The sequence below is a fragment of the Gobio gobio genome (genome assembly GCF_949357685.1).
Source record: "Gobio gobio genome assembly, chromosome: 23".
In the NCBI taxonomy this organism is placed as follows: domain Eukaryota; kingdom Metazoa; phylum Chordata; class Actinopteri; order Cypriniformes; family Gobionidae; genus Gobio; species Gobio gobio.
The window spans coordinates 33642711-33655853 of NC_137119.1; the positions used below are offsets into that span (position 1 = coordinate 33642711).

The 13143-nt window shown below is 38.5% G+C and overlaps 1 protein-coding gene across 2 annotated transcripts in view; it reads left to right on the top strand.

Annotated features, from left to right (window-relative positions):
- Positions 1-1184: 1184 nt before the first annotated feature.
- dpyda (dihydropyrimidine dehydrogenase a) overlaps positions 1185-13143 on the top strand; it is a 307704-nt gene continuing 295745 nt past the window's right edge. The window contains exon 1 of one of the 2 annotated variants that reach the window (XM_079805615.1): positions 1185-1575. In XM_079805615.1, coding sequence (XP_079661741.1) covers positions 1537-1575 — 39 coding nt within the window. In that variant the 5' untranslated portion in view covers positions 1185-1536. The remainder of the gene's footprint in view (positions 1576-13143) is intronic. The other variant, XM_079805614.1, reaches the window with a different exon arrangement.

Below are 13143 nucleotides of genomic sequence, written 5' to 3' on the forward strand. Positions count from 1 at the left end.
CAATATTCAATGATTTCTCTCTCTGCAAACATCGAGTCACTGTACAAATGGAGGTTAACATCCTCTGCTGCTTGCATTACAAAGAACTGCATCACCATTGAAACAATATCGGACATGCAGAAGCTTCTGTCACAAGGTGATCAATACAAGATGTGTGTTGTACTAGATGTAACAAACCCATCCTTTAGGGATCATCTGCATTTTACAGGCTAGTCCGAGGGATAAAAATACATTTGTGTTAGCAGACTGAACACGTGTATTGTATTTTACATACATTAGTGTGAACACAGATGCTTGTAATTTTCTGAACTTATGATGATAATATTAACGGTAACTTAGGAAAACAGTTTTGCAGGGGTTCATTCTGGAAATAGGCTAATGTTATACCAGCCCTGATTATTAAACACTAGGATATTTTTTTCAACCTGTTATTTAATATTTTGAGAATGTAAAATGTTATTTACTGAAAAAAAAAATGCTTTTCTTATTTAGTATTTTTGACTTGTTTCCTGTCCAAATATCAAACAATTCTTAAATCAAGATGATTTTACTATAAGTACAATGACATAAGATTTTTTTTTTGTTGCCAATGGGGTAAGAAAAATAATCTTTTTTCTGTTAGGGACAGAAACAAGAAACAAGTATTTTTCTTACCCCATTGGCAGATAATTTAGCTTGTTTTATGCAAAAACACTTCATTTTGATTTGATTTTACAGAAAACAAGAAATAATAAGTCATTTTACTTATCTAATCAATGCATCTTGATTTAAGATATTGATTTAATATATATTTAGATATTTAGACTGGAAACAAGACAAAAATACTAAATAAGAAAAGCATTTTTGCAGTGTTTAAAGCATGAAAGGAACATCATTGAATGTGAATATAAATCTATCTATCTATCTATCTATCTATCTATCTATCTATCTATCTATCTATCTATCTATCTATCTATCTATCTATCTATCTATCTATCTATCTATCTATCTATCTATCTATCTATCTATCTACCTACCTACCTAGTCTACCTACCTACCTACCTACCTACAGTTGCCATAATTTAGAGACTTATATACTTAACTTATCATAACTTACTTATTGAAATTATTTAAAAATTAATTATTTTTGACCAAGCGTATGGGCAAGATATCGGGTTACACAAGTAACCCTAGTGTTTACATTTGTCTTCACCGAGACCTGCTAGCAAACACAGCGTTCACGCGCCGTGCTCTGTGCAAAAAGTTAGCGTCAAACAAACTTTATCTGTCTGCTGAAAGACCATTGACAGGTGCCCACCAACCCCTCAATAAGCTCTAGACATCTACGCGGTTGCTTTAACTGTCAATTCGATGTCGCAGTGGACGAATTTCAGCCATTTCTGACTATATACGCGAAAGGATCCTGTAGTTTCCCAAGAAGACGACGCATTAATTGGAAGTAACCTGTGCGGCTCGAAAGCGGACTATCGTCGGAATACAAACACTTGTATTGCCCTCTCTTCATTTCATCTTCCTTCGTTTTGATTTGGAGGAATCATGGCTCGAATGCTGAGCAAGGAGCTGCCTGATATCGAGGTATAAACTATCATAACATAAACGCACCCGTAATGTTTTGCCAGTCGGATGTGCTTTAAGATGATCCGTGAAAGTGAAAGTGCGGTAACTGTTAGCCTACTTGGTGAAAGATCCTTTCTTAGTTTTAAACCGTCGCATTTTCGTTCAAATTTGTATTTATCCTACTTGATTAATGTCCATACGTTCACTTTATAATCGTATAGTCCTGTGTTTACATTGTTGCTTTTCTGGAAGTATGAAAGTTCAGTCAGTAACTTAGTAGGATGTTTCAGGTCAAAGTTTTTTCTTAAGTCACTTATTCAAACATATGTCGATTATTTTGCGTTTATATATCGGTCTTTAATGAAAATAAACGTTGTAGAGTTCAAACAAACCACAACAGACTGTTGACTAACCTTCATGCAGCATTCTTGCTAGTGTATGTAGCATATGTGTTTTTGTGTAACAGCTATGGCTGTGTTGAAATATCAGAGTAGTGCATACTTTGCAGTAATATATTTTGCATACTTTATTTTGTTAAGTATGTTGCATGTTTCATTCAGCAAGTGGCATATGTCTTTTTGCATGTTGCAGTTTTAATTCACTTTTTATGAATGTTATGTTGTTTTTGAAATGTTCTGGTTGATGGTGATAACAGTAAAATTTCACAAAACCAAAGCAAAAATGTATGAGTTTGCTATTGGACACCCTCATTAATTAGATAAAAAACAAAAACAATGTATAACAAATTAGAGTAACAAACAATGGCTAATGTAACCTATTCAAGAATTAAACTTTGCTGTAAGTTTTGCATGTAAATGTTGAAGTAAACACTCAGAAACAAAGACATTTATTGTTAGTATAGTGGCTTGATTAATATTAACGTCATAACAGACAGAATCAGGTCTATTAGGCTACATTCACACTTCTAAGGCCTAATGCACATTTCTGAAATTTGACACAAATTTGACTTTTTTCCCCCAGAAGGCATCTACCATTCTTTACTGAGCAGGCAAATATGCACACGATATTCAAGTCGCCTGTCAGTTAGTTTGACAAATGCAGTTATTCTGTGCATACAGAAAGTTCACTTACTGCGCGCAGGATGCATACTGGGAAAATAATGAGAATAGCATGCTAGTATGCTGTTTTGAACATAGCTATATGTGGGTGTGTGAATACTGTTTGTTAGGATCAGGGAAGTGGTCTTGGAATGCTGCCATAAAAAAATATCTGTTGTGGAAAAGTGTTGAAGCACAACAGAAATGTTGGCAATCATTTCAGTGCTATAGGATTTCTTTTAAAACCTTTTTGAAGTGTTTTAATGATATATGCATGCCTTAAGGGTTGTGCTATAGACGGCTGCATTTGTTTGGCATTCAGCTCTCATTTTCGTAAAAGAGTATTGAGATCCAAGAAGCAGTGGAAATAATGGCATGTCCAGATAATCCAATTTCCCAGTTATTATACGGTTAGTTAGGTCTGAGTTGCAGACTGCAATGCTGTAATGTATCTCACAACCATGTGGTTAATAAGCTGCACTAGCCACGTGAGAATCACATGTGTCAGTTTATACCATTTACTGTTAGCAGGAGGACCTAAAAGGGAAGCTTTCACTGTATTTCACTGTTACCTGTACTAACGGTTTAGTGAGATTCTCATGATTTTCTGCTGACGTATAGTCAATGTAACTGGCTGAATTTTAACTTTATCTTTTACCAAGTTGCAATAGGATATCTGGCTATGAATGGCGAGAGAGCTAAAATAGCAGATTTGATTTGATAGAAAAGTCCCTAAAGCTTCGATGTTAAATATCAACTCAAAATGTGGTTGTATTTAAGTCAATCTTTATGAGGTTAGGCTTTACAAATATGTTTTGAAGGCCTGTGTGCCAAGTGATAATGTTTATCGTTGTTAAAACATTGGTTCTTACAGTTAGATTTAAGAATTGGGACAAAGGCTGAATATGACGAATAAACTTTTCCAGTATATACACTATAATGATTGATAACACATCCCATGAGAATAAGTAGCGGAATTATTACAATGCAAGTTTAAGTGTTTAAACTGAAACGTTAAACTACCTTTTTAAGATATTCTCCCTAATTGTCTGATTTGTCCATTAGATTAGTTTTATTCAACATGGTGATCACCTGAGCTTCAGATTTGTGCTTTCGTAGATCATTTGTGATGTTTTCTTGTACGTTTTCTTGCATGAACAGCATTTTTTTAAATTGATTGTTTATTAAACATTCATTTCAATTAGTGCTCTCAAGCGATTAATCGCATTTAAAATAAAAGTGTGTTTATATAATGTACTATAATGCCAAAAGTTTTGGGACGCCTGCCTTTACATGCACATGAATTTTAATGACATCCCATTCTTAATCCGTAGGGTTTAATATGGAGTTGGCCCACCCTTTGCATCTATAACAGCTACAACTCTTCTGGGAAGGCTTTCCACAAGGTTTAGGAGTGTGTTTATGGGAATATTTGACCATTCTTCCAGAAGCGTATTTGTGAAGTCAGGCACTGATGTTGGACGAGAAGGTCTGACTTGCAGTCTCCGTGTTCTGTTGGGTCGAGGTCAGGACTCTGTGCAGGCCAGTCAAGTTCCTCCACACCAAACTCGCTCACCCATGTCTTTATGGACCTTGCTTTGTGCACTGGTGCGCAGTCATGTTGGAACAGGAAAGGGCCATCCCCAAACTGTTCCCACAAAGTTGGGAGCATGACATTTTCCAAAATGTCTTGGTATACTGAAGCATTAAAGTATTAGTTCACCCAAAAATGAAAATTATGTCTTTAATTACTCACCCTCATGTTGTTCGACACCCGTAAGACCTCCGTTCATCTTCGGAACACAAATGAAGATATTTTTGTTGAAAGCTGATGGCTGAGAAAGGCCTCAGATTGGCATTCAGTACATTTACACTCCCAAGACCCATAAAAGGCACTTAAAACGTCGTTACAAAGTCCATCTCACCACAGTGGCTCTACAATAATTTTACGAAGCGACGACAATAGTCAAAATAATCAAAATAACGACTTTATTCAACCTCTTCTTGTCTTCCCGTGTGTGCCTCCACGACGCATGCGCCAGAATATGATGTAGCGCCGGGGTTCGGGAATCCATGAAATGCACACTTTAACCTCATTTTGAGAACTACGCCGAGACCTAAAGCACGATCAATGTAGAATTCAACAGCTTAGATACGCGCGTCTTCCTCTGCTTGTAAACAAATCGCTTCTGGGTCATGTGTCAGAACGCCGGATCTGCTTCATATTCTCGCGCATGCGTCGTGGAGGCACACACGGAAGACAAGAACAAGCTGGATAAAGGTGTTATTTTGATTTTTTTTTGCGCACAAAAGCTATTGTCGTCCCATCGTAAGATTATTGTAGAGTCACTGTGGTGAGATGGACTTTGTAACGACGTTTTAAGTGCCTTTTATGGGTCTTGGGAGTGTAAATGTACTGAATGCCAATGGAGGCCTATCTGAAGCCTTTCTCAGCCATCAGCTTTCAACTAAAATATCTTCATTTGTGTTCCGAAGATGAACGGAGGTCTTACGGGTGTCGAAAGACATGAGGGTGAGTAATTAATGACAGAATTTTCATTTTTGGGTGAACTAACCCTCTAAGAGTTCTTTTCTCTGGAACTAAGGGGCCAAGACCAACCCCTGAAAAACAACCTCAACACCATAATCCCTCCACCAAACTTTACACTTGCCACAATGCAGTCAGGCAAGTACCGTTCTCCTGGCAACCGCCAAACCCAGACTCGTCCATTGGATTGCCAGACAGAGATTCGTCACTCCAGAGAAAACGTCTCCACTGCTCTAGTCAAGTGGCAGCGTGCTTTACACCACCATCCAACGCTTTGCATTGCGCTTGGTGATGTAAGGCTTGGATGAGCTGCTCGGCCATGGAAACCCATTCCATGAAGCTCTCTACACACTGTTCTTGAGTTAATCTGAAGGCCACACAAAGTTTGGGGGTCTGTAGCTATTGACTCTGCAGAAAGTTGGAGACTTCTGTGCACTGTGAGCCTCAGCATGCGCTGACCCCGCTCTGTGGCCTACCACTTCGTGGCTGTTCCCAATTGCTTCCACTTTGTTATAATACCACTAACAGTTGACCGTGGAATATTTAGTAGTGAGGAAATTTCATGAATGGACTTATTGCACAGGTGGCAACCTATCACAGTACCACACTTGAATTCTCTGAGCTCCTGAGAGCGACCCATTCTTTCACAAATGTTTGTAGAAGCGTCTGCATGCCTAGGTGCTTGATTTTATACACCCGTGGATATGGAAGTTATTGGAACAGTGGGTTAAACCACTGAACTGATACGCAGAAGGTTGCTGGTTCGTTCTCAGCAGTCGCCACCACCAGTGTGTCCTTGAGCAAGCCACTTTACTCCATGTTGCTCCAGGGGGATTGTCCCTGTAATAAGTGCACTGAAGGTTGCTTTGGATAAAATGCATAAATGTAAAATGTAAATGTGTCCCAATACTTTTGGCATTATAGTGTATTTGTGTGTGTACTGTGTATAATTATAGTATATGTAAATTCACACACATGCATGTGTATATATTAAGAATTTTTTTTATATTTAAATATAACATAAATACAGTATACATGCAAATTTATACACTATACACAGTACAATTATACAGTACACACATTATGTAAACACAGACTTTTATTTTGGATGTGATTAGTCGCGATTAATCGTTTGACAGCCCTAATTTCAATATTTTAGTACCACTTTCACTAAGCTGTTTAACTGGGAGTTAATATGGTGTGTTTATGCTTATTTTCTGATTCAGCGCTCTAGGTTGTCCAACATCTGCATGTTTAGGCAAACCAATCAGATATTTGGCAGCATGTTTTTCTCGCTCCACAGGTAAACCCCCCTTGGTGTCAAATCCAGAGATTTTAGAATATCCTTGCTGTGTTTAAGGTGTCTGGTTTAAAATAACTGCGCAAGGTTTAGCAAGCTAGCTCAGGGGTTCCCAAACTGTTTTGTCAGCCGAACCCTTTAGATGTAAAATATTTTCTGGAAGTACCCCCCTGTAAATTAATAATAATAATACATTTTATTTATAAAGCACTTTACATTTTAAAGAAAATCTCTATTTTTTTTCAATTTCAATAATTTAATAGCACATTCATGTGTTAATGTTCTCTATTGTTGGTTAATGGTCATATGGCAAGAAAACAGAAAAAAAAATTCTGTTTTAGTAAGTTGGTAAAAGAACTGAGTGCTGCTTATCACTCTGAAACACGCAGCACAACAGATTATATACTTCTTTAATTAAATCCCGCAGCCTTTGATTGTTTAATTGCAATTTAATAAGATTAGGTTTGGGTATCGTTTATTTATTAGCACTTATGATTCTGCTTATCAATTCTGATTCTTATCGAATTCCCAGTTTCAATTCCAATAAGGAAAATAAAAAAGAACTGAAAACATTTAGATAGAGCTGTCCGATTCTGGATAAATTGAGAATCACAAACATGATTATCCCATGATTCTGAACAGACAACTAAACAAAATAACTATTTTTAGTCATTTACTAGAGGTTCTGACAAAATGTTCATTGCTTCAGTCTATTTTGAATCAGTGAATGAATGATTCAATTACTTATTCATAAATACTTCACTTGTTTATTTACTGTGAATCAGTGTTTTTTGAATGAATGAATGATTCAATGATAAATCAATTTTTTAACAGTCAATTTTTATCGATATAATCTTTTTTTGAAATGTCATGTTGCTTTCTAAAGGTGATTTACCCTAATTTGATCACTTCCGTAGACATCAGTGTTAATATCTGAGCTATAAACTTTTATCCCAGAAAATATTAATATTTGTAACACACAACACAAGTGTGTTTGTGAAGCTGTTTCATACGTATACATGACAACCGCTCTCTCTGTCTCAAGTCTCAACTGCAGCGCCAACGCAAATTTGAATGTTTTCTTTTTATAAATAAGATATAGAATCATCAACATGAGATCATGACTTTGCGTAAACATACACGCCACTTTCTAAAGCCAAATGGCGTGTTATCTGTATGCATTTTGAGCTATCCACGTGTATGTGTAAGCCGTGTGATTCCGCGTGTATGTGTAAGCCGTATGATTCCGCGTGTATGTGTAAGCCGTGTGATTCCGCGTGTATGTGTAAGCCGTGTGATTCCGCGTGTATATTCCGCGTGTATGTGTAAGCCGTGTGATTCCGCGTTTGTGTAAGCCGTGTGATTCCGCGTGTATGTGTAAGCCGCGTGATTCCGCGTGTATGTGTAAGCCGTATGATTCCGCGTGTATGTGTAAGCCGTGTGATTCCGCGTGTATATTCCGCGTGTATGTGTAAGCCGTGTGATTCTGCGTGTATGTGTACGCCGTGTGATTCCGCGTGAATGTAAATGGATTTATAAACATACTAAATTATGCTTTTTTGAAAATGTAAAAATGCAGAATGTTTCTTGTGATGGGTAGGTTTAGGGGCAGGGGCAGTGTGTGTGTGTCATACGTGTCATGTGTGTGATGGGTAGGTTTAGGGGTAGGAGCAGTGTAGGGGGATAGAATGAAACGGCGTTGATAAACACGCTGAAAAGCGATTATGCGTCTTGATAACACGCCAAAATGGCATAGCGAATTGGCGTGTCATACATACGCTATTTCATGAGATCAGTCTGGAATAATCCTTATTAAAGTTACAAAAGTTATTCAGTCAAGATCAGAGTGGTTTTCTTATTCTTTTGTTCTTGGATTAACATTAAAGGGGGGAGGAAACACTCAGTTTCAGTCAGTCTCATGTCAATCTTGAGTACCTATAGAGTAGCACTGCATCCTGCATATCTCCGAAAAGTCTTTATTTTTATTATAATTATAAAAGAAAGATGCGCTGTTCCGAGTCTTTCCGGAAAAAGCCGTGCGGCTGGGGGCGTATCGTGTGGGCGGAGCTAAAGAATGTCGAGCGCGCGCCGCTGTTACTGTGTTGAGTGCGTCTGAAAGCTGCGTCATCCCTAAAAGCGGGGAAAAACTTTATTCAACATAAAAAATGGCTTTTAATCAGATACAGCCATACATCTATGATCCGGAATCAGACCCAGAGGCTGAAGTTGAACAGGAGCAGCAGCAAAAACGACTAGAGCAGGACGTCAACTATGTGGTATAAGTTACACTAACTATATAATATGTTTAGCGGCTTGTGTTATTTAGAACACCATGTCAAGCGCGAGTGTTACAATGTGTGTGTGTGTGTGTGTGTGTGTGTATGTGTGTGTGTGTTTACGCGTGGTTTGTGAAGACATGATTTGTAGTAAGCGGACTGGTTTTGCGCGTCAGGCTAGTGTTTACATAGAAAGACATGGAATAGTAGCGCATTTGAATGAAGAACCGCGCTTATTTAGTTCAACATATTTCCCCAGTCTTTGTGTATTGTTGTTTGGAGTGCTTTTACAATACACAAACATACACATATAGTGGCCAGCTAAACAAATGTACACACACTATACATCGCATGCTCCATTGATCAATACGTGATCATGTTTGGGCTACTTGATGGGCATAGGCAAAAACAGACATTTGAAGCAGTCAAACCTGCGGTTCCAACGTTGGGACCTTTATCGTTGGGACCGCTCCATCCTTCAGTATTAGGCGATCTGAAAATCCGGCGTCGAACTGGGCCTTGTTTCTAAAACAATCGGCACCGAAATGCAGGGAACAGACATAAATATTTGCGCAACTCAGTTGTTGATCCGGAAAAGCAAATTCCATCTGTACGAGCCAGCGCTTTGATGGGCGTAGCCTATTGCTTTCACGCTCTCTCTCTCTCTCGCGCGCGCTCTTCCGGTAGAATTGTCCGTACGGCCCATACAAGGAAATTCCGCCCTGTTGACGTCAAGCGGACCCATGATCGAAAAAAACTTTCCGAAACTTATGACTAACAGGAAGTACTAATTTTGGCAAAGAAATACTCCCATCAAACGTCCACCTTAGCTTATGAAACGGTGTCCATGTTTAGCATGGGAATCCAAGTCTTTAACAGTGCCAAAAGATCAGTATGCATGAAACAGCATTTCACCCCCCCTTTAAGGACACAGAAAGCAGCGCACGTATAACAAATTCAGTTCTCTTTCGCGTCTTCTTGCGCCCGAATGGTTTAAAATGACATCAAAATTTATACGTATAAATTTAAAAAGGACATGATAAGCGGAAACGATTCCTAACCTTAAAGGTATAGTTCACCCAAAAATGAAATTCTGTCATCTTAATGTCACATTCGATTTGCTTAATCAGCTTTTCATCAACTCATGAACCTTGAGAACCGTTTGAAAAACCCTTCCCTACTAACCTCTTCTTGATAACTGCTATAGCCCTTTTTTTTTGTTTCTGTCTTGGTATTGTAGATAGTGGAAGACGTACTGCAAAATTTCATATTTCTATAGTTGTAAATGTAAAGAGCATAGGCGTCATTTACTTTAGCCATGGCCAATTTGCTCCCTTCCATTTTCTAAATTAGCCTGTGGCAAGGATGTGTCTAACAGAGGATATATCTCCAATTGTTCAGTAGAAGTTTTCTTTTTGTTTGTCTGAGTTTTACAGTAATGAGTGACAATCATGCACTCGAATCTTTAGTGTTTAACGTTTTTCTGTGTGTTTGTGGAGGAAGGCGACAGCAGTAGATCTTGACCTACAAAGTATATCTAAATATATATGTACTATGTAAAATTATGTATTTATACACTGTAAAAAAAATATTTTAAAAATAAGTTACCTGGTTGCCTTAATTTTGAGTTCATTGAAATTAAAAATTTAAGTCAATACAATGACATTTTTGAGAATCGACATCACCCTTATTCAAATATTATTAAAAGATTTTGTAAGCATATTGCGTAATTGTGTTTTATTTGTCATAATGCAGTGAAACATGCCAAATTGTGCTATTTTCATGATTTATCACAACTTTTTTTTTTTATTTATGTGGTTCAGATACAATATTATTTTGAGTTTCTATTTATTAAACCAATTTCCTTCATTGTATTAACTAAAATTTTTAATTTCAATGAACTCAAACCAGGTTACTTACTTTTTTAGGTTCCACGAACAATATTTTTCTTTTACAGTGTAGTAAAACGTTAAATAAACATTTAAACAATCATTTTTCAGGCCTTAAGGTTCATTTTAATAGGACCCAATCATGGCTACAGCCTTATTTAACAGCACAGTTGAATGCGATATTGCCCATGGTACCTTGCGTTGGCAGTCCGGTTGATTGTGAACATACTGGTGTTGGTTTCACCACGCAAGGTGGAAAATGTTTAGCACTTGCTCTCGTGGTGAAACTCGTCACATGTTAATACGAGTAAAGATGGCCATGTCTTCATGCCGGGCGACACTAATGCAACCTTTATGGAGAGCAGAGGAGAGTAAGTCAAGCCCTTCATTAGCATCTTTATTCAGGCCGTAATGACAACACTGACGTGACCTTCGGCTCTTCGCTGCACTTAAGACTGGGACTAAATGACTCCTGTCTGCCATTGAAAATGGCTTTCTAAATCTCATAATAATTGCCATCTCTGGAGCAATTAAATCCTCCATTTTTCTGCAGTTCTGTCAGATGTCTTATTTTAATATCCATCCGCACTTCTGAAAGCGCTAAATGTGGGGCCCTTTTGTGCGCACATGTAGATTAATTAAAATCCTCCTGGACTGCTATTAGAGTTCATTAAAAAACCCACAGCAATACAGCATTTAAACAAAGAGGTATGACTCCGCTGGCAGACCTCTGCGCCTCTGCCGGCCCGCGCTCTCATCAGACGTCTGGAACGCTGACAGGGGATTGCTCCAAAATAAAATGCAAATGAAATTTTATGGAAATAGTTGGCCACTCGAAAAGCTTGCATGTTATTGCAAATCACTGAGGCTGCAAGCGCTCTGCTTTTTAAACATAAGACTGTAGCTGCAAAACATTTCACATCTCCCTCGCTCTGTTTACCCCCTGCACGATGTAGATGGAAATTTTGCATCGGGAATGAATGTTGGATGTTTTGAGTACAATTTGCACCAGTTACGCAGACGCTTCAGCTGCGCCCCTGCTGTGCGAGGTGAGGTCGCCTACAGGCAGACATTAGTCCAAAAATCATGCTTATCATTTTATCAGCTAGTACGTGTTCAACTGGTATTTGCGACATTTATCAGAACGTATGATGAACTGAAATCCTGTTACAAGTCGGTGGCATAACAAATGATTAACATTTGCAGCAAAGGTTGCCACAAAGATGCTATATTCCTACAGAGACGGTCCAAGGCAGGGGTGTCCTATAGTCTCATTCTGGGCGCTGGCTGAACGTCTGATGCATGTCACACTTAACTGGATTTTCAAAGTTGACATCTGATTGGTTGAATTCTACAGGATGTCTGGGAGAGGTGTGTGTCGCGTTTAACGGTCCACCTGTTATGATGTTGTGAAGCCAAACCCCCTCATGGAAAGCCAAACCTCATCGTGTTTGCAACTGTGACAATGAGCGCTTATCAGGATCAACTAAACGCTGGGTTTTCAATAGTATGTGAAGTATGTAAGGTTTGCGGCATAGACTCTTTAAAATAAGTCCAAGAGTTTAACACACCGGTCTGTTATTGTAGGGACTAGAGTTGTCAAAAATACCAACGTCGGTACCAAGTTGGTGCTGAAATTTTGAAAAACCAATAGGATTGTCCCATAGGCTTTTGGATTATCACAAAAAACAAGTTTTCATACTTGCACTGTTTTTTCCATCAAGATAATTATCACAGATGAACACAACTTTTATGAATTTTGAAGCCTAAATGCAGTCGCCAGAAGTAAAAAGCTAAAGGTAAGCTATAAGCGAACTACACAGCGGTCCTACGACTTCAATGTCACCATCACTAAGCTTCCGACAACTCTTTCAGTTATTAACTAAAAACATTTTCCCAGAACATTTGAGTTTGACTACTTTATAAGAGCACAATTATGAGCATAATGAGGCTGTAAAAGCGGACTGAGCTTACCTTTTCGTCGTGATGACATTTAATCTCCTCGACAGCCTCTGTGGTCCCATTCAGCCACTTGTTAGCAACCGCCTTTTTCAAGACATGTAACGGCTTCAAAAAAACACGAGTGTGGTAATACAGATGCATTTTATGTCGTAGAATAAACCGTGAAAGTCTCTTGAGCTTGTGTTCACCGCAGACCTTATTTCAGCCATTTAACCAAAACCCATTGACTACGAGACGAGGGAACCGGAAGTGCTAAAATGCTAACTCCCTTCCAAAGTGGTATCATAACTGCACCACTCTATGGCCAAACAGAGGTGTTTACGATTCCACTCAACAGTGCTTAAAGCGTCACATTTTTTACATTTTAGTACCGACTTGGTTGCAAACTTTTGACAACGCTAGAAGGGACATCGAAGTTACATTTTCACACCCCTAAACTTGACGCTGAACAAAACAAACTGTGACTGGATGCTTTACATGTCAGTCAGACGCTCTCTGGCTGGTCCTTGGCTAATGAAAGCTGCTATGGGGTGGGGTCCTGTCCTTCTGTCGT